Below are 22711 nucleotides of genomic sequence, written 5' to 3'. Positions count from 1 at the left end.
GAAAATCTGAAAATGCCAAACAAAGAACTACTACATATTGTTTAGTACGGTCTCATTTATAACACAAGAGAAATAATAGCTAGGGAAGTTCTTATTTTTCTGCAACTGTAAGAGAAACTTTGCAAGTACTGACTGCAATTATTTTGTTTATATAAAAACCTCCCTCTTTTCTTTCCGTTTGCTCACCAGTTCTTGGAGAGCTTCCAAAAAATCAGCATCAAAATCTATCCTTTTTATTGAGAACTATGGATATATTTTTTTCGACCAAAATTACTTTGCCACGATGGATAAACAAATTGTCTAGACAGAGAAATTAAGGTCTGATGCTACCTGAACCACCAAAGCTAGTATCACTGCTCCAACATCTCAGAAAGAAGGACAGTCACTCTCCTACTAGCTAACAGTACTTGTTTTTAGCCTAGGGGTCTTAAATAACACATTTTTATTCATTTACCTGCTTTGATGGATTCCTGTACTAAGATATATGGGACAAAGAAAGTGAAAAATGGTCGAAGTTCTACTAAAATAAAACAAGACAAACAACAAATCCTTTACCCTTGACAACAAACTCTGTGTAAAGACTGAGCATTTTGCTTGCCTTGGCCATAAACTGCCACTCTAAGTATCACCCAATGGCAAGAAACACTCCCTCTTCACATCTCATGTGCACCATATACAACACGTGACTCCTCAAAATTCCATTAGTGATTCTGCTAGGCTAATCTCTAACACTATATTGTACCTCAGGGTCGAGTTTAAGTGTGGAAGCAAGAACAGCTCCACATAGCATGAGGATCAGAACATGAGGCACCAAGTGATCTTCCAATATATTGCTTTTGTTCTTTAAATTTTGACTACTTTTTTTTTTTTTAAGCAGAGAATGGGGAATGAAAGTGATTTCTGAATTTTTAATGCTGATCTAAGCAAAGAGATGGGGAATGAAAGTGATTTCTGAATCTTTAATGTTGATCTAAGCAAAGAGATGAGCCGAAAGCACTGTCTTGGGACACAGGGAGACCATCTTTAAAGTTCTGAATGGGAAGAAGTCTCTTGGAGACCCCAGGGACCTCAAAAAGCCTCCATAAGAAGGCCTCTGCTCTGGGATGCTCCCTCATTCCTTCAGCCTCAGAGGTATGAAGGGTAAATCCTTCATCCTCCTTCTACCAGTTGCAGCATCTCATAGAATCAAAGGTTAGGGCTGGAAAAGACCTTAAGATCATTTAGTTCCAACCCCTGATCTCCCTTGTGATGAGACAAGTTAACCTGGTCAGTGGAATAAGACACTACGCATGTCAGCAAAACCACTGTTACAATCCTGAAACAATCCTGACTCAACTTTTGCCTGCTAAGCATGGACAATGCAGGATTTTAAGTGCAAGAAGCACCTTTTACCTGGCTAAGAAGTACAGATTGGTGGTAAACTGGGAAAAATCCCCCAGACAAACTTTTAGGAACATGTCCCCTTCAAGCCACTGCTTTGAGTACTTTCTCCTTGAACCAGGTGCTCTGGTACCAGCTCCATTTTGTCCGCACAGCATGATGCAGGAGCAATCTGAGCATTCCCAAGGGAGGCTAAAATTCTATCAAGGTCAGGTGCAACCTATACCCTATAATTCGTTAGGACAGGGTACTTGCTGATATAAGTAGTTGAATCTTTGACCTACATGTAGCTTGCAAGGGCAGCTATGTAAACACTAATCACTTGCACACATATGCCCACTAAGTGTACAAGTGTCCCTGCCCAGTCTAGCACAGGCATGTGGCTGCCCTGCTCTCCTGGTTGTGACAGATGCAGAGTGGTTCCGTCTAAACAGCTTTCAACTTTTTTGCATCTATACTGCAATTTTTCTTCACACAGTACATCCTGACTCCTCTATTTTGTTAGCCAAAGCAAAGCAGTCATGCTAGCAGCACAAACCATCAAGTCTGCTTTCATACTCTCATGTCTAGCACTGAGCATCGGCGCAGGCTGAGCACGGAGGCCCACCAGGGCTGTGTAAACATTTCAACACATCACTCTACTCCAGCACGGAAGAGATTCCTCCCACTACAGACTTATGTGTGCCTAACACATAATGTCACCCTTTTCTTGTCTCCAAGTCAGACTGAACTAAATGTTGCTCCCTCAGGAAATTAAAATGGAAATTTTGAATAAAATCAGAACTTTAAATTACTACAGGAAATTACTACCTGGGTGAAGTGTAGTGGGGTACATGCAAAAGATAGGTTAATTTTCAGAGCTGCTCACAACAGTTGAAACAGCATCAGCAGTTGACCACAAATTTCCATTAGGAAAATGGTTCAGGCATTTTGATTTAAAAAAAAATGGTCTATCTCAGGAGGGGGAAGGTGTCTCTGGAATTATTTTCAGAGTTCAGAAACAGTTAACACAGAAAAAGCTGGCTGTAGATAAAGGCAAAGCCCAGTTTAAGCCAAATATATTAATTTTTCTTTCCCACTGCAATGCAAAACAGAATCCAAACCCTTAACCCAAATTACTATTTTCATCACACCAAAGTTTTTGAAATAAGCACAGCTGTTCATTACTCTGGCAATATTCTCACCAAGACTGCTTTACCTTTGGCCAATTAAGGCTTAGGCATGAAATGCTAACTCACATAATTACTGCTTTACAAAGTGTAAAATAAAAGCTATTGACTTGTGAGTAAAAGAGGCAAGAGTCTGGCTTGTGGGCATGTAGAGCCATCCAGCCTAACTTAAGACCCCGAAGTATTTTACTTCTTCCAATTCTGTTAACAGGGCAAAGTAAACACACATTCAAACTGCATAATAACGTCCTGAATCAAGTTCATGTGACTTTGCTGGTAAATGTTCCCCAGCAATTTTATACGCAGCACTAAATTAAGTGTAATATAGCAACCAGCCACAAAGAATGAAAATGTTTTGCAGTATTGTACTGCTACAGAAAAAACAAGTGAGGTCTTCATGTGTTTAAACCCAAGGAGCCAGTATTTAAACACACTGAAGTTTTCTTTATCAGCTCTCGGCATTTTTTTAACATCAGATTGCATGACCTCCCCCTTCCTTTCCCTGCCTCATACCCTCAGGCAATTCCTGTATTTCTCCTACTCCCCTCCCTCCTCCCCTTTGGCAGCCCAGAACAAAGCCACCTATTTCGGTAAACAGCTGCATCAGAGCTCTGTGAAATTCAGGCATTCACTAGTTACAAAGGGTTTGCAAAGAAGAAATCTCAGCAGTCTAGGTTCAGGAAACAAGGGCAAACTTCAGCCCTGGTCAGCAGTACCAGGAGAAGCCGCGCTCCCATCCGAGACCCAATCCAAGAGAAGTCCTAAATCCTGCCTGCTAACCCGCTGCCCCTTTGCTGCCAGGCCCTGTGAACATCCCACTACAAGACCCAAGAGGAGGAGGAAGCCTTACCCGCAAGCAGAGCTCTCCCCACTGCCTGTGCAGATGCTCAACGTGCTCCTTGAGCACCGACGCATCCTCGGTGAGGACGCACTCCGCCAGCTTCACCGTCCAGGCTTGCACCTCCTTCATACTGTGGGCCCAGTCTGCCAGCAACTGCTCCAGCTCCTGCATGGAAACGCACCCAGAACAAGTCTTGGCACTAAGCTCCTCTGGTTTCCAAACCTGCTCATTAATCCTCTGCCCGGCCCGTGGGGGAGGAGAGGATGGGAACGTGCACAGCCCATGCAGGCTCTCCGGTGGGCTGAGGGCCGGCTCTGAGCCCCGGGAGTCCAGGGCAGAGCAGTTGAGATGTGTGGCAGCCCTGCTGCATGATCCCTGCAGCCTCCCATGCTCCAGAGCAGCTTTTGGGGTGTCACATCCCAGAAGGAATGGATCCACTTCTTTTTTTTATTACTTAAGCCAAGTTGCTTTCCACCCAATTTCAGCTTATTCATTTAAATAAAGTAAATTTGGTTCCTTTCTCTAAGTAGTGATTTAACAGGCACTTCTATCAGATTGTGGAGATTTTGAACTGCTCATTCACAGAAACACAGTCTCTTTTCTCCCCTGTTCCTCTGACTCTCTTTTCCCTTTATAACAAGCTTATGCACTTTCCTACCAGTGTTAAAATTGTCACCTAAAAAGCAGAGACACCACTGCACACAGCAGGGAAACATGGTACTCTACACACCAGGTACTAGGTCTCATGTTGCAAAGCAGTTGCGGGAAGTGTCACTGGCTCCTCTAACAAAAACCAGCTCCTACAGAGGATCCAGTTTGTCTCATTTTAGAGGGCAAAAATGGCAAGTGTTTGTATCAGGAGAAGTGTGCTGGGTCCAAGCCCTGTGAGCATTTTCAGAGGTCTTTTGAGCCTGTCACTTACCTAAATCATAAAAGAACTCTGATCTGCTTCAACGCTGAAGGAAAAAAACACCCCAAAACCCGAGACTAAAATTTACCGGAGCTCACAACAAATCACTCCCTATGGATGTGCAAATATGCATTTATACATCTTGACAAGGGTTGAATCCCTGCATTAATTGAACTAATGATGGAATTTCATGGGACTTTGTGTAAGACTTGTATAAGGTCTAGGCTTATAGAGAAAAACAGCTTTATTCCATAAGAGTGAAATGCAGGGAGAGGAAAGAAGGTCCCCCCCATGCCATTTTGGTCCTTTTTTTTTATTATACTGTGACACCCAAGAGCAGTAACTGCTGTGGCACTGTCTGACCCTGATACCTCTGCGGCTAAATTTCTCTTACTAGAGTCAGGGGCAGGAGCCGTGTGCTGCCATCTCACAAATAATTCAGGGCTACAGGAAGACTGCTGCTGTGGGAAAGGCTGCCAGAACTCACAAAGAAGATTTCAGGCAGCTGATAAATGAGTTCAAAGCCTTGGCTCGTTAATAAGCTTATTTGTTCCCGCTACATAGGTCAACAATTCACTTCATAAAAGGATGATGAAAGATTGACCAGTCCAGACAAAATGCCTCCTACGTCTTGGAATTACTTCCCTTGCCATTTAATTTTCAGGGTGCACTATGGGTTGCCAGGGTTTCTGCCACTCCCTTACTCTTAATTTTCCTTCTCTTTAACTACTGTCAGATCCCACAGGTGTGCATGGTATTCTGCAGACATGCAAAGTCTCTCGCTTGAGGAGCTCCCTGTCCAGAATAGACTGAAAACAAAAAGGGAGATTCAGCCACTAGGACAGCAGCCAACTGAGCTGAGACCAGGAGATTTTTTCCTTTTGTTTAAGGAACTGCTTATTTTGTAAATTAAGACTGTGGAAAGGGAGCAGAAGCAGGAAAAATAAAATCCAAACACTACTATTCTTGTTAGCAGCAGTCAGGATCATATAAAGGAAAGAAATGCACTGTCACTAAAGACAGGTTAAGAGAGAAAACTGATTTTACAGGGATCAGGTGTCCTGCAAAGACTACATCTACTTAAATACAATAAGGCAGTTTGATACCTTCATGTGTTCCTTGGCTTTGTAGAGCTCTTCATGTTCATTAGGAAGTGGATCTTTTATTTTCTCCTTTAGCTCTTGCAGCCTGCTTTCTAATTCCTTTGTTTGCTTTTCGCAGCAGTCCCAATTCTGCTCACGGAGACCCAAGGAAGTTATAAAAGGTGAAGATACTTCAGTATGGCATACTGAACCACATGGATATGTTGCAAAATAGCCTCTTCAACCAACTTAAATAAACAATCATGTGCTCTGGTTATTTGCATTTTCTTTCCAGTACATACCACCCACAAGAATTTGACTCATGGATTTACAGAACTTGAACCCTCTCTTGTATTTAAGGTTTGCCTTACTAAGCATTTTTGCCCATCTTGTTTTGTCCAATCCAATGGGTGTTAGGGTGTAAGCATAGTCTTTGGTTTTGGGATAGTACTGATGACAGCATGTGTGGTGTTAGCCATGAAAGAAAATTCACTGCTCTAAGGAAATGGCTACCCTTCTTTTTAGAGATGCAACAACAGGAGTATCAAAACCCTATAAGCTGAATTTTAGCTCAGGCTTCACATCCCAAAACAGGAAAGCTCTTCAGGCCACAGGGATCATGAGAATAATCAGAGCACGTACATTCATTGCTGCAAAAAAATGGATGCCAACCCATTTCCTTTGGAGAATCAGGGGATCAGTTTGCTGCAAGCCCTAACAGCATATGACAGGCACTTCCTTCAGAGCCCCTCTGCTGTAAGCAGCAGTTCAGCACTTGCCTTGTTGATAGAGAGCTCAGCCCTGAGGACAGTGGGGCAGGGCAGCTCCTGAGACCCAAAGTCAGAGAAGCAGGTGCTGCTCCTCCCTGGGGAGGCCGTCATGTACCTGTATGGTGCTGCTGAGCTGCATTATCTTCTCCTGCAGCAGGGTCTGGGTGTTCCCCCAACTCTTCTGTAACTGGCTGAGCTGCTCCTGGAGAAGAGTGCTGGTCTCTGGATCGGAAACAGTGTGCAATTTCTCCCCAACATCAATGGTTACTGAGTACATGGCTTGCCACCTCTGAAGAATCACTGCCTTAGCCTTTAAAAGAGAAACAAAAAAGTTTCTAAGCTTTTTTTAGCAAGCTTTAGAAGCACACTCCTGGCATTTCACTTGGGAACAAGTGAAATCATACAAAGGGAGTTTCAAGGCACTATTTGTTCACATTCATGAAACAGTAATGAATAGCACATTTCCTATCTGCTTTTTTAATTCCAGAAAAAAAACAAGATTCTTTTTGATCTTATTTATAAAACTGTACAGTAGCTTTTCACAGACTGAATGTATAGACTGAAACTGCAGCAATTACAAAAAGATGGAAATTCAGTTGTATGAGTTATTCAGAGTAACAAACCAGTTTAAGTTCTGCTGTTACCTCTAGCATCAACAGCTAACAATTTTTTTCAGAGATAGCAAGTCTGTTAACCATGACATGTTCCAAGTGAAGTAAGCCATCATTAATACTTCGCCTGAAACACAAATTGGTCTATAACACAAGCAGATACGATAATTGTTTCTTTCTGCAAAACAACAGCAGGAGGGAAGGCCAATTTGGAGTAGGAGGGAGAAGACTTTTATGGCTTTTCTCATGAAGGAAAAGCATGAACACTAACTTGTAAAATCTACTGAAAATCATCTTCCCACAGCAGGTAAAAATACAGATGAAATAAATATGGCAAGCACCAAACAGAATACTGGTAATGTGCTAACCCATCAACATTAGGGGTGCGGGAACACAGTAAATCTCGGACTGTGCCAGTAGCATTCAGCAATATATTTTTTAAGGGTTTTAGATTGCTTTAAGCAACCATCAAGTTCACTGCTTGTTTTTACTTTCCTATAAAACAAAAAGGTGTATAATTAAACGGAAACCCCAAATATACAAAATTAACAAAGGAGAATGTTGGGGTTTTTGTTCTGTTTTGTTGCGGGTTTTTTTTCTCACTGCATGTAAAATGCAGAATTCAAATGCTCTGAAGAACTGCTGCTGTGCATCCTGGAGTGGTGGCTCCAAGGACAGACTCCCTTCCAAGCGCTTTATTCTGTGCTCCTGGCTCCTCCTGCCTGTCCCTGCACACACAGGACTCATATAGCCCATCCTGCCCCGCATGTTTCTGCTTCCTTCAGGCAAACTGCAAGGCCTGCATTCAGCAGCCATGTCAATAAGATCCACGCATACCTAGAGTGTATTTGTTTACCAGGGTTTCTGCCTAATTTCCCTAGCACCCTGCATTTCCATGTTCATATCAGTAATATTTTTAAAGCATACAAGGCTACTAAATGACCAGGAAGTTTCCTGGTATAATGAGTCCTTCACAATGTCACTGTTTTCTCATCTGTCCTCAGCTTTAAGACAAAGTGTCAGCAATTGGTTTTCCCCATAAAGCATGCAATTACTTTTTTTTTCACCTTACTGGACAGAAGTTGTTTCAGTCTGAGAAAAACCCGCAGATTTTAGGTTTATGAAGAGATAAATACAGTACCTTGCAATCATAAACTAGAATTCTAAGCTGGTAAAGGCTATAGCAGTCCTGACTCTTCACAGCTACAAGGAAGCTGTTTGTATCATCAAGAAGTCTGCTGAGACTCTGCAGGGAACTCTTGAAGAGCTGCCACTGGTTCATGCGTCCATCAATATCCATCTTCCTCTGCTGAACCATCCGGATGACATTCTGCCACTGTTCTTTCAGCAGTGTGAGCTTGGAAATAAACTTTGTTCTGTAAATGACAAATGCTGAGTGTTAACATATTTTGATCTCAAGGCTGCATTTTACAGTGATTGTGATGGATTTCCATTTGCAACATTGTATTCCAGTCATGATGCTCAACTATGCAAAAAGCTCTATGCAGCCCTAAGTTCACCCTTGCTCTCTGTATTTCATCTTTTATGCAATCCAAAACGCTTCTAATATGATACAACAATGGATAATGCAAGTCATTCCTGCTGTTGCGGTACAGCAACATACATAGTACAGCAATCACAGAAACAATAAGCACTAAACACTTCCCTGAAGAACAAGAAGGTCAATGCAAGTAAGACAAGGTCTGTGATTATGCTGCAAAATTGATCTCCGCTTTTATGAGGCTGTAAGGAGTTCAACCATCACTGTATCCTACAGCAGTGAGACCTGACTGCAAAGTGAAAAGGCTCTGTGTTGTTATTGAACCCATTCAAGCCATTTTTTGGCTTCTTCTACAACATGGTTACATTATTGAATCATAGAATGGTTGGGGGTGGAAAGGACCTTAAGATCATCTACCTCCAATCCCCCTGCCATGGGCAGGGACACCTCACACTAGACTATGTTGCCCAAGGCTCTGTCCAACCTAGCCTTGAACACCGCCAGGGATGGAGCATTTACCACTTCTTTAGGCAATCTGTGCCAGTGCCTCACCACCTTCATAGTAAAGAACTTCTTCCTTATATCTAACCTGAATTTCTCCTGTTTAAATTTAAACCCATTACCCCTTGTCCTATTGCTACAGACTCTGATGAAGAGTCCATCTCTGGCATCCTTGCAGGCCCCCTTCAGATACTGGAAGGCTGCTATGAGGTCTCCACACAGTCTTCTCTTCTCCAGGCTGAACAGCCCCAACTTTCTCAGCCTCTCTTCATACAGGAGGTGCTCCAGGCCCCTGATCATCCTCATGTCTCTCCTCTGGACTTGCTCCAACAGCTCCATGTCCTTTTTATAGTCAGGACATCAGAACTGCACGCAATGATCCAAGTGGGGTCTCATGAGAGGAGAGCAGAGGGGAAAGCTAACCTCTCCTTCGACCTGCTGGTCATGCTTCTTTAGATGCAAACCAGTATATAGATCCAGCAGGCCTAGCTGGAGTGATTAAGACAACTCCCATCTATCAATTCTGCTTCTCTGCAGGAGGCCCTGGCCCCCAGAATAGCTCTTACACAAACACCTGTGTTTGTGGAGCTAGCTTCCATGCAAAAATTCAGCAGCTTTGCTTAGTTTAGTCCTACTTCCCTAGCAGCTTTAAGCTAAGCTACGTTTTTTGTACTGAAGTGGTCAAGGCGAGCACACACAATGTCCTGCCATATCTCTGGGAGCAGCAAGATCTGGCAGAGAGAGGTGATGTGTTCACAGCAGAAACACGTAAGGCAGTTGAACCTCTGCTCACAGTTATTACTTGCTGCTTCTCACTCTACATTGATTGAGAGAAAAGTAAGGTTTTCTTAAAAAAAAACAGGTTTAGTTACCATATATTTTGGATTGTGTGCTGGTGACTCAATGCCCTATCATGTGTACCAAGGGAAACATGGATAATCTCAGACCTCTGCACTTTCAAAAGCTGAAGTCTAGAAAGAGAGAAAGGATCCTTCATATGCAACATTCTCATTATGCTCTGTAAGAAAGTCGCTTCTCAACCACTGTAGTTTCAAGAACTGCAGTTTAGCAGTAGACTAGGAAGCCTCCTGTTCAGGAGTAATTATTTTTGTTAGACAGAACATCCAGTTACAATCCAAAACACAGTCTGGCCAGGGCACCAGCACTTCTTTGTCTTTGCATCTCTTCACACTTGTACAAAATGTGCCATGAAGTTATTTGAAGAGTGAACCAACTCAAGAATTTGGGTTTATGTCCTCATGACAGCAAAGATTCAATACATCCAAGGAAGAGAGCATATTCACTAAATTATCGAGATCTTAGGGAGAAAAACTGACAGATTACCTTTGCGGCGCTGCTTGTTCAGATTCCAAGGAGAGTAGAACTTTTGCTATGATAGAATTAAATGTCTGCTGATTTATGGAAATCTCAGTTTGCAGCATCTGAAAATACCATAAAAACAAGTTTTATCTATTCATTGAACAACTTTCACTGTGAAAGCTGGTTCTGCTCCTCTAGAGGGACAGTTTTTATTTAATTTTAAATGCTGAAAGCTCTATTATTTTCAAGAGCTAGCATCAAATGCATCCTAAAATATTCCACACTTTCTGGATAGCAGGAGGAATGTGCACATATGCAATAGCAGAACGCACCACGAGCTGCGTAAGTAATCTGATGCCTAAAGTTTACTGGACTCGTTCAGGAGAAATGCAATCTAGACAGAAATCCATAGAAAAGGTATTAAAAAAGCTACCTATAAGGGTGAGTTTACTCTTTATCACAACAAGTATAAGTTTATTCTAGAAATCAATGACTGAATTGATCTGGGGAGTCTAAGTGAAAGAGAGAAAATAATTTTCTGTAGACCTTAATGAGTATCACTAACATCACCTAACACCCCATGGAATTAGTGACAGCACTTTGGGTAGTGTCAAGCTATGCTCCACTGCAGCAGCAAAAGCTCACCCTAACTGTTCATGATGTTTACCATTTACCACTTGGTTTTACTTTATTTATTTTCTGTATTCCCTTGGATTTACTTTATTTATTTTCTGTATTCCCTCCCACCACTGGGACAAAAGTCTGTAGACAGACACTTTGCTCAGAATTGCATCCACATGCTACCACTACCATGCAGTGTACCTTCTCCTCTGAATGGATAGTATCATACACATGTGAAACACTAACAACTAGCAAGTGTTCAGGAAAATGTCAGAGAAACAGATTTCTACCAACATCTGACAACTGGTCAAAATGGAAATATGCTGTGAAAACATTTTGTTTTAAATGCAGTTCTTCCAGAAACTGTTGAGGTTTCTGCCAGATTGCCAACAACCTGCCTAGCTAGTCGCCACAGGCTTCAGTGCCCTTGTACAGGCAGACAGGCAAGCAACCTCACGGCTGGAGAAATCTAAGGAATTCCATGACACAGCACTTGAAGATGCACTCCTAAAGGTCTAATTGCTGCAAAAAACAGGAGCCATCCATTTTGAAAAATGATTTTCACATTTCAACGTTTTCCTCTCACTAAGTACAAGGCCACATTTCAAGAGCGACATGCTCCGTAAAACTCTGCCCAAGTCTAATTTCAAAAGGTGTAGCATTTTTAGCGATTTCCCCCCAAGATGCTTCCATTTTTGGAGTCAGCTTTACCTCATACACTCTTTGCTGCTCTTGGAGTTCTTCAAACCGTACTGGAATATTTGTTTTTGAGGTCTCTTTCATTTTTTCTAGGAATTTCATCCAGTTTTCACATTTCTGAAAGAACTTTTCATCGTTTTCAGTTTCCATGCTGTAAAACAAAAGAAATAATCAGAAACTATTGTGTTGGTGGTTGTTTTTCTGCCCATGCTTGCATATAGTCTAACATAGCACCTGGTAATAATAATATGGTAGGGATATGCTTGGCACTTTGCTACCTTCTTCACCTATGAATATCCAGATTTTTGCTCCAAGTGATTTGGAATACAGAGAGCTACTGAAAGAGCAAGAGTTCAAGCTTGGAAAGCTCCTGAGAAAGCTGAGAACCCGTTGCAAGACATGCTTTAATTTGGTTTTGATTATTCTCACAGAAATGGTTAGTGGTGATTTTGTGTTTGCATTTCCGACCTGCAGTATTCCAGAGCAGCTGCTGTTTTCTGACTCCACTTCCGAATCAGGCTCTGCATTTTCTTCAGGATGAAGTCACTAAGTGGCAACCTAATGCTTGCTTCATTCAAACTCTCTATGCTTGGAGAAAGTGCAGCAAGCTTCAGGGTTTGATTCTGGAATTAAAAAAAAGCCAAATTAATTGCAAAAAATACTGCCTTTCGTGCATTTCAAAGAAATACAGAAGCCTATTCTCTTTTGTAGGAAGCAGCTGAATGTTATGCATCCAGAATGCTCAGCCAAACCTCAAGCCATTTCTGTCTAACTTCAGCTATAGGAAACAAAAAATTTGCAATTCCCTTACACAATGTCCACTTTTCCAACAGTACTGAACAGATACTCAAGTGCTGGTACCCATATGTTGGGGCCCCCAACATAAGAAGGAATTGAACCTGTAAGAATGAGACCAGAAGAGGCCACGAAGATGATCAGAGGGCTGGAGCACCTCTCCTGTGGAGACAGGCTGAGACAGTTGGGACTGTGCAGCCTGGAGAAGAAAAGGCTCTGAGGAGACCTTAGAGCAGCCTTCCAGTAATTATAGGGGCCTACAAGAAAGCTCAGAGCTCTTTTTTGCAAGACCATGTAGTGACAGGACATGGGGGAATGGCTTTAAACTGAAAAAGGAAAGACTTGGATGAGATATTAGGAAGAAATTCTTTACTATGAGGGTGGTGAGGCACTAGCACAGGTTGCCCAGAGAAGCTGTGGATTCCCCATTCCTAGCAATGTTGAAGGCCAGGCTGGGTGGGGGTTTGAGCAACCTGGTTTAGTGGAAGGTGTCCCTGCCCATGGCAGGGGGATGGAACTAGATTATCTTTAAGGTTCCTTCCAACCCAAACCAGTCTTCGATTCTGTGATTGATTCTATGATTTACTTTGACCTTAAATTCAGGGCAACAGGTAAGCTCCACACCAAATCTGTGGAAAAGGATCTTCCACCAATCTCAAATCTATGTGATTTTCCTCCCCTCCATGGAGATGTCTGGCCTGCAATATATACCTAGACTTTTTATGAACTTAAATCGCTGCTTTTTGTGTTTTGGATGAGATTATAGTTACTCTGATGGAAATGCAGTAACTATAATGCTTAGGACACTAAGAGTTTCTTGAAGTAGGCAAGAGTTGATATTCTATAGGCTCTAAAATCCTGAGTACTATCTTTTTGCACTTGGCAATCCAAACATACCGTAAGCAACTCTGAGTCGTCTGTTTCTCCCGCTAGACAGAGACTATCAAAGGCATCTATGCAATTGTTGACATTACTCTCCAGTGTTTCAAGGCAGTTGTTGAAATCCTCCAGTTGTAGAAGATTGAACTAGGGTAAATATTGCATATTTAGGTTAATTATTATGTAATACACAGTATACAAAATACACAGGATACAAAAATTTAATACACACTATACAACAAAGTGCAATAAGCAGTACAGTCAGGAAACCAAAAAGATGTTAAATCCAAATTTGCCTGTATTTTTAACTCACTCACTGAACTTTTTTTTTGCACTGGATAAAACAAAAATCTAAGCCAAAGCAGAGGACAAAAAAACGAATATCTAAATTTTGAGAGATTCATCTCTATCTGGAAGGAATAAGGGCATCTGTGATACCTTTTTGTAGGTTTGGGATGTTTGATTTTTTGTGAAATTGGAAAGCCAAAACTTAGCTTATCAGAGGGAAGAAACTTGTGAAAATGAGTTTCCTTTGAGCTACACACAGGGCATGTTCCCATGTGCCTACAGCCAAGGCTGTGTAGCTTGCATGCACTCTGCCAGGGTAAATAACTAGGGCCCGAATTCAACTTTTTTATTCCCTAGGTTGGTTTCTTTGGGTCAGGGAGAAGAGCACTGGGAAAGTTTCTTCTTTCTTGTAAAAATTATGCTCCACATCTCTTAGAACATCAAAGCAGCATAAGGAATGAATGGTAGCTGATTTAATAATCAAAAAATACCTCAAATTCATGTAACTTCCTCTGTACTGTCTTTTCCAAATAGAATGGTCTCTGGAGTGGTTCCATCTTCTCCAACAGAAAGGCTTGTACAGCTACTCCAGCCTGCTGTTTTATGCTACCAGCCATCAAAGAAATCTGGTCACGGCACACTGTTACGTTTAGAAGGTCCTGCTGTAAATTCTGATGAGAGAAGGGGCAAGAAAAAAAAAAAGCCAGGAAATGAATCAGATCATCAGTCATGTGCCAATTTCATTTAGTATCTTTTTTTTCTGTAACTGAGCTCTTTTTGTTGATCTCCTTTGGGAGGCAAATTCAGCTATGATGAAAGTTTCAGTCTTTTACTGGGAGGATAATTGGAAGTGCATCCACTGACTCTAGTGTTAGAAAAGGCACAGTTCAAAGTTCAGTGAACACCACGGACTTCAGGAAGTGGGATGCTACTACTACAGAGGAGATTATGGAGAGAAATCAGAATATTCTTTTCTATAGAATGAATATAAACTAGCAGATGGATAAACTGATCCATCCTGCAGATGAGAAATGCTATTATGTTACAAACACATCAGTACTTTGGATCCCTTAGTGATGGAGGACTATGGATTTAGTTTTATTTGTTCGCCTTTACTACAGAAATGATGCTATAAATTTAAACCCTAAAGACGGCATGTTATACTTGTTCAATGTACTTTATCAGTTATTTTTTTTAACCTGGACAAATGCAGTTTACTTTTAGCCATGAAATCCCCTGGAATTTGCTACTGTGTGTGGGAATCTTTTCTGTGAGTATTGAACAAAGACTTCTGATTGATAGCAAAGAACAGACATGTTTCCCTAAAAAGCAAGATGGCCCTTGGTTCCCAACCCCTGTCTTTGGACTGGATCATGCTGTAAACTGTCACTTCAGCCACTTAGTAAATAACCCGTTTTGATTTCTTACTCTCTCTGCATTTATTTTTATTTACTGTGGTGACAGAGTTCTATAAACCCGTAATTTATCCTAATATACACTAGAGGAAAAGATTAGAGATATTAAAACACAGTTTTGTAATGCATATGCATTTTCAAATGTACATAATCATATGCCATATCACTGATCTCCATTCTTCTAACTTGCCACTTTAAAAAAACCCACAATAAGTTCTATGTATCCTACTCACACACACCAGGACAAGATCTACACTGTTAATGGCACTCTAGTGGTTATGCCTTGCTTAGCAGGTGCAAAACTCTTCCCAAAAATTTCCAGAAAATGTGATGCCTTTTTGCTGACATACTGATAAATTTATGTCACAGCCATTAATAGATCAGAATAAAGTGAAAATGTTTTGGTCTAAACTTTGCTGCTGTCAGTTGTTTCTGACATAGGAAGAAATATATGAATTCTCTTTCTCAATTCTCTTTCTCATAACATGAAGTTTCTTAATTGGCCACAAGCACGATGGGGTAACTTTGGACTCCTTCCAATATATGGCTAGAGGTGCATAAAGCATGATTAATCATTGCTCTGTCCTGAAACAGGATTATTATATTACTTTATTGCAGTGTGAGAACCTAATGACAGCTTTGCTGCCTGAGTGAACTGTACCCTGTGGTCTCAGCAAGAGATCTCATTTGCCTGAAGTCAGAAGCACTTAGAATAATCTAATAAGATTAGAAATCTGTGAATTTATCAGACCAGGCTAAAAGAAAAAGTACCAAATCAAAACAAAGCCTATCTGAAGACTGTAGAAGGCCTCAAAACAGACTGGTGTTCTGGAAATCTGGTCTTTTTTCCCCAGTTCTAGTAGATATTATCTCTTCTCCCAAATAGTGCCCCATAAAGTAAATAATTTTTGTTTAATGATTCTTTCCACCACAGGTCTGATTCTTTGTATAGAGCAGAAAGGGGCAAAGATGGAAGACACATGCTACCTTCTCTCTCTTCCCATCCTATGTTAACTCTTGTTTGGTTTGATCTCAGGATCTGGTCCAAGTGTTTAAAGGAAATACAAAGTGCTTGTTACTGGAAAAAATCCACAGATTTTTAAGTTTTCCACTGCCTGGATTTGGGTGAGGAGGGGGAAGAAGGTATTCTGGCTCAAAAAAAAAAATAAAGCCTGGTTTGTTCCAGGCAGCAAAAACATATTAATGTACCCTTAAATCCTGTATCCTGTTCGTCAGGGTTTCTATCATGTTATCCTCAGGCATGTGAGCATCCAAGAGCTGAGTGCACTGCTCTCTGTGCTGTTGTAACTTGGCTGCTGCCTCTGTGCATGAAGTATCAAAGGACTCCAAAAGCTGCAGGGTCGCTTGTGCTGCCCGCAGTTGATCTGTGATGTCTTCATTTACTGAGTTCCACCTGCCAAGATATCAAAAGATAAACGCATTCCCCTAGCAGATTCTCCTCCAGAGTATGATTTGGTGTAGGATTCCTGTGGGAGTTTCTTTGCATTCATACCCATGTGATTGAAAGCCCACTAACAGCACCATTTTGTGCTCTGATCTATCACAAAAAGGTACCCTCAGTAATTCACCACACAGGTACCCTTAGGTGAGTTGTATTAATATGGATTTACAAATCAGACATGTTCAAGTTTTGTTTCAGGAACTTTTTTTTTTATAAATACTAATAACTAGAGGTCTTTTCTGCACGCTTACCTAGTGTGTGCCTCCGTGTACTTCCATTCAATAATCTCTGCAAAGGAGGGAGAGCACTTCTTCTTCAGGTTACTGGCAGCAGCCTGGAGCTTGGCCAAACATTCTTCATTGTTCTCTGATTCATCTTGAAGAGACTGCAAAATGGATTAGAGCAATTAGTTGTGGAGATGAACGACCTAAGTACAGTTTCCCTTAGAGTTTGGTAGGGATAGGGTACCAATAATGCCACAGATTTGCAGCATGGATCAAAATGTTTGTGAAAAATGTAATAATACCTGATCCTAAAAAAGAGGTGAAATGGTTCAAGTTTAAAAAATAAATCGAAAAATTGTTCAGGAAGTAATTTATTTGCTCTTACAGAATCCCTTACTTAACAAACCCACAACCTTGGACTGATTAAATTAATACACTAGAAACCAGAACAGTTTTTATTTTAGGCCACTGTTTCAGGAAAACTTCTACTGGCAATAAAGTTGACTTGACAACCCCTCTCCACGGCTGCATGAGGACCTGATGCTTCACATGGGGATGCTTTTCAGCATGTGCATAAGACTAAAAACATCAAGGGATCTCTGCAACCCAAAATGGAGGCTTTGCAGGGAGACAGGCTAGCAGCTGACCTGTACTTATTTCTTGAACCTCGGTACCTAACTTTCAATGAAGTTGAATTTATGCACAAACTATAGTAAGAAGTCTAAAAATAGTCCTCAGTATCACAGAACCATAGAATCATAGAATAGTTAGGGTTGGAAAGGACCTTAAGATCATCAAGTTCCAACCCCCCTGCCATGGGCAGGGACACCACCCACCCAAGGATCTCTGGAGATAAAAGAAAAAATAATAAAATTCCACTGTCTTTGCTCATATAAATTTTTCTATCTTTTTTTCAGTGGTGTTTGGGGCTTTTTTGTCTGTTTGTTTAAAGGCACAGGAAGAAAGTTATTTTTGGAAGTAAGACAACTTCAGTAGATTTACCTGAAGAGTTTTGACCTGGTTTTTCAAAGCTTCCAATGACACCTCAGAAGGTTTACACTGGTCTATGCAGTACAAATATCTTGTCGTCATCAGGCTGACTTCTTCATAAGCTTCTTCATATACTCTCCACTGCTCCAGTATTGACTGCATTGAGGTCTTTAACTGTGCAACCTGCAAATGAGTCACTCTTGTTACTCCTTAGGTAGTCTTGACATATAAATCATCTTAAATTGACGTAAAATCTAAGATCAGTGCTCACTTCATGACAATCCAAAGAACTGGAGTATTTTCCTACTTGGTAAGGAACTGTGCAGGTTTCAAACCACGCATATTTGATGGAAACAGAAATTTAACCAAGGTTCAAAGGTAGCACTATTCTGTCAGCCAAAACTCCAGAAGAACCCAAAAAGTAAAAGATACTGAAATAATGAACTGCTTATTCCTTCCTGTCAAAATCAACCTGACATGGGAAGAAGTTGAGAGCCTTAATATTCTTAGGAAGCATATAGTTTGATCCAGAGATCAAGTTTCCTTTTAAAGAAAATTTGAACAGAAATTGCTTTGTATGGAAGAAGACGCTACTACGATACTCTGGAGAGGTATCATCTCTCTTATCCCATTGTGCTTTAATAACGCAGGCCCCTCTGAATCACAGTCTAGGAACTTCAGGATTCTCATATAAAACTAAATTATAGGTATCCACTTTCTTTTCTATGTCTCTTCAATTGCTGCAGTTGTTGATATGGGGGCAAGCATGGTTTCCATTTGCCACATAGCCCTAGACACTGCAAATACAAAACCATCAACTCATCATTATTTGTTCTTTTTATCCTTCCCTATTTGGTACATATATAAGGCATATCATACAATCACAGGATGGTTTGGGTTGGAAGGGACAAAAATAGATGCCATATTTCAGTTCTTACTATGGATCCACACAATGGAAGATGAAAACTTTTCTACACCACAGTTCACCCTAAATATACTGTATAGGTCATTGTATCCTAGTATCCAAGTTCCAGGCATGCACATGTTGATAGATGTATCATCCCTGTTCGTATTTGAATCATGGTATACGTGGGAGGAATCTTTACTTGTTTTTTGTAGCCTGCAGCTAATTACCGCCACACAAGGAAGATGGAAAGACATTATGCTCATGAAATGTCTGGGCCACAGACTCACAGTCTCAAGATCAACCTATGAACAATGCAATCAAGGTATCACATCTCCTTAGACCCATATCTGAAATCACATCCTGGCTGTGCTGAGAGCAGTCATCCATGGGAAGTAAGCAGTATTCAGTGTTTCACTGCACTTGCAGACATTCTCTGCAGCAGATGGTTGTTTATTATCAGAAATTTGCATCTAAATAAATGTACTTGCCATTATATCTTCCGTGCCTATCAATTAAATCTAGATTAAAAAGATCAGTTCCAAGCATAAGGAGAATATAACTACAAAGACAAACTGCTGGAGAGTCAATTTGAATGGGAAACCAATCTGCCAGACTCTCCTTGAAAAACTGGAAACGACATAGGATTTGAAGATAGCGAAATCCATCCAGTTGTGTTGACAAGAGAATAGCTGGGGGATGGAAAAGCTGTAGAGAGAATGGGGCAGGAGTAAGTACCTTCCACCAGTGTACTACAGGGGAGAAAGACCAGGGCATGAAAGAGAAAACAGGTTTCTGCTTCCAACTTGACAGAAAAATAGCAGTGCTTTTTTTTTTCTTTTTTAAATTCTATTAAACTGCAGATTATCTACTACTACTAATTCAAGATCAGACTTTCTCTCTTAACTTTGGAAATACATTAATTTATATTATGGTAAAGACTTCAAAAAAAGATCTTAGGAAGGTTAAAAATAAGGAATACTTTGCATTTTGTTTGTACCAGCTCCTGCAATCCTATGAGTAATACTGATGAGACTGGTGGTAAGAATATGCACTGGAGGAAAACTTATCTGGTTTACAAGTCCGTCCATTTCACACAGCTCAACTATCCTGAGAGAATCTGGGTGTTGTTCTGCACTACTAACCAAAGCCAAATACTGTCTGAGCTCATGAAGAATTAGGGATTTAGTTGTGAGTTGATTTTCTAGCTTCTAAATGAAAAAAATGAAAAAAAAAAAGGAAGAATGTTACTTAGTTACCGGCTGGGTTTAAACCACAACAGTCCTTTTTTGCACCCAGCCCGGGGATCAAAGGGTTGAGATAATGACAGATTTCACCAGGGGGTGTCAAAACAAATTTGCTATAAGCATTCACTGTATTGGATTAATAGCCACTGTTCAAAATGTTGATTTGTTTGCTCTTGTAGTTGTTGCACTTGGTCTCAGAGTTCTGTATCACCATGATTACAGCCTGCATTCCCTGTTTTGGTGTTTATTGGCTTTGGTGCCTGAGCTAAGGTTCTTGTTTTGTTGTGCTTTATAATAGTGGCTTGTGATGCAGTAGAATTGCTGGTCATGAAATTTATCTGGTATGTGTTCTCAGCATTTTCATCACCTCTAGATTGTGGGAGGCATCTAACGGGAACTATTAATCATTATACCTTTTGCCATTTCTCCTCGGAATGTCAACCAATCAAGGATATATCCCTCACCAGGTTATTTACAGCAGCATTTGAGAATTTTGAAAATTTTGACTATTCTTTCAGCATCTTGGGATGCTTAAACAAGCCTGCCCCTATCGCTAGGAATCAGTATGTTGTTGAATACAGTTCATATCTTGCTTAGGCTTAAACAGCTGCATGAGAAGCACTGCAGGTTTCCAACCTGCATGAGAAGCACTGCGGCTTGAAGGAGAAGAAGAGGAACTCAAGCTTCAGTGACAGCCACTGTGGCTACTCAAATTCCAGTCACAAGGATTTTGGCTGCTTCAGACCACACCAGAGCTACTCAAACTCCAGTGACAAGCACTGGAGCCACTTCAACCTCCACAAGAGGCGCTGTAACTACTCAAATTCTGATGACCAGTATCTGCTCAAACTCCAGCAGCAGCAATTGCAGTTATTTTTATCCCCTTGACAGGCACTGCAGCCACTCAAACCCCAGCAGCAAGTATGGTGGCTGTTCAATCTTCGGTGACAAACACTGCAGCTGTTTTGGTTCCTGTGACCAGTACCTGTGACTACTCAAACCCGAACAACAAGCATGACAATGACCCAGACCTTGGCCATGAGTAGTACAACTGAACTAGAGAACCAGTCCAGGTTTACTGGACTGTGTGGATCAGATGGCCTGGCACATCAGTCAGAAGGTGGCAAAAACATGTAATGGAGGAAATGTGAATGCAAACAAAGCTTTTACCTGGTTTGTAAGGCTGTTCAGCATTTCACTCAGCTCAGCTAATGTGACACGCTGAGCTTCCGGGGTTTGTTCTGCATTACTATTCAAGCCCCAACACTGTTTGAGCTCATCAAGAGTTCTGGATTTAGCTGCAAGTTGATCTTCTAGCTCCTAAATTAAAGAAGAAAATAAAAAATACATTGAAAAAAAAAAGGATGAGAAATAAGATCTTTTGACAAGACCATAGAAAAACCTTCTGTGTGAAAAGCTTAAACATTCCTTCTCTAAAACCAATTTGGTGTGATTCTTCAGCCACGCAACAAAACCACCATTTCAACTCTCATACAGAACAACTGCTTTACAGGAATTCAAAATGATAGTGACTGCTTTAGACAGTGTCCTGCAAGTAGCAAGAATCAGGCCATTTAGTATCAGCATGAGCACTGTACATCGTACTTGGGAAGGAAATAATCAGGAGACAATTCTGCAGCCACCACACAGGCCTCTGTACCTCTCCTACATGATGCCAAAGTTCTGTTAATGCAGTTGAAAGTTTTCTTGGGCAGGGTAGCATTCAGGTCTCCTCTGTTCCACCAGACAGATGTAAGATAGGAATTGATTTTCAATGTGAGAGTCCCTGACATCCTAACTACTTCTAGACAATTATGTTCAGCTTGTCCTCCCAGGCAACGAACTTCACTGAAATCAATGGAAATGCCTGGGAGAATAACTTCCCCTCCCCAAACACAATCAACAAGATTATAAACTAGTCTTAACATGCTAGGGAAAGCTCAGCAGTAAGCTCTTCGCAATGTAAGTAAATATCCATACATGGAGTAGGCTGTAACAGTTTATTGTAACACTATACTTAAAGCCATGACTATTTCCCTTCCCCCTTCTTACTGTCCCCAAAACATTTTCAAATTTGGACCTAATTTTTATTGAGAAAATGAATTTTAATGAAAGATTTTAGACACCTGCATGCTAGCAGCGTACCTTTCTGGAAGCAAGTTAGTATTTTAGTCAGACATACCCTGTGCATTTCTTCCATTCTGGCCCCTTGATATATTTCAGAGTACTTCAGAGACACAAGTGTGTAACAGAGCACTCTGGGCAATAACAGCAGCCCAAGAGAGAGCCAACAAGAGAGAGATGTAACCATGGCAATGGAAGACCAAATATACCATGTTAAAAAATAGAGAGGGAACGCTGTAGTCAATGAAAAGAGCAGACTGTCAGAGAAATAGAAGCCAATTATTAGTTGGCTCCACCTATACTAATTTTGAGGGAGCTGATGCCTAGTAAAACATAACAAAATCAAAGGACACCCAGATTCCTGAAGCTGGTGCAGACAGACTACATTCTGTGGCAAGAGTGGAGGGAGTTGCTATTTTTCCAAATCGGACTGTGTAGTTTTCCGACACTTTCACCACAGTTCTTCAAACTAATGGGTTGGATAGCTTTTGCCATGGCTGTGCTGAACTGAGAACAACTTCCTTTAGAATAAGATCTACATTATTGCTGCACAACACTCCAAATACCACTGAACAACAGCAGACACATCTTCAATTGGAAGAAAAAACCATAAAATAGCAATTCACATTAAAAGTGTGTTATGGTTAAAGCCCAGCCAGTAACTCAGAACCACACAGGCACTCACTCACTTCCCCCCTTCCTCCCCCTCTCTCAGAGGGATGGGGAGGAGAATCAAAAGAATGTAACTCCCATGGGTTGAGATAAGAACAGTTCAGTAACTAAGGTATAACACAAATCACTACTGCTGCCACCAATAATAATAATGATAAGGGAAATAACAAGGGAATAGAATAGAACTGCTCACCACCCACCAACTGATACTCAGCCTGACCCGAGCAGTGATCTAGCCCTTCTTGTAACTGCCCCCAGTTTATATAGTGGGCATGATGTGCTGTGGTATGGCATATCTCTTTGGTC

The 22711-nt window shown here is 41.0% G+C and overlaps 1 protein-coding gene across 1 annotated transcript in view; it reads right to left on the bottom strand.

The window, feature by feature from the left end:
* SYNE2 (spectrin repeat containing nuclear envelope protein 2) overlaps positions 1-22711 on the bottom strand; it is a 191889-nt gene that overhangs the window by 28402 nt on the left and 140776 nt on the right. The window contains exons 86-98 of the mRNA XM_061376171.1: positions 20780-20929; positions 17471-17641; positions 16496-16629; positions 15992-16196; positions 13859-14038; positions 13098-13226; positions 11874-12028; positions 11418-11556; positions 10110-10207; positions 7905-8139; positions 6268-6462; positions 5407-5532; positions 3400-3555 (exon numbers count right to left, since the gene is read on the bottom strand). Coding sequence (XP_061232155.1) covers positions 3400-3555; positions 5407-5532; positions 6268-6462; positions 7905-8139; positions 10110-10207; positions 11418-11556; positions 11874-12028; positions 13098-13226; positions 13859-14038; positions 15992-16196; positions 16496-16629; positions 17471-17641; positions 20780-20929 — 2073 coding nt within the window. The remainder of the gene's footprint in view (positions 1-3399; positions 3556-5406; positions 5533-6267; positions 6463-7904; positions 8140-10109; positions 10208-11417; positions 11557-11873; positions 12029-13097; positions 13227-13858; positions 14039-15991; positions 16197-16495; positions 16630-17470; positions 17642-20779; positions 20930-22711) is intronic.

Source organism: Neopsephotus bourkii, unplaced genomic scaffold, assembly GCF_033783945.1.
Source record: "Neopsephotus bourkii isolate Nb327-2 ecotype Australia unplaced genomic scaffold, CSIRO-AGI_Nbou_v1 NB_1707, whole genome shotgun sequence".
NCBI lineage: Eukaryota > Metazoa > Chordata > Aves > Psittaciformes > Psittacidae > Neopsephotus > Neopsephotus bourkii.
This window is presented reverse-complemented; position numbering and strand designations above follow the sequence as displayed.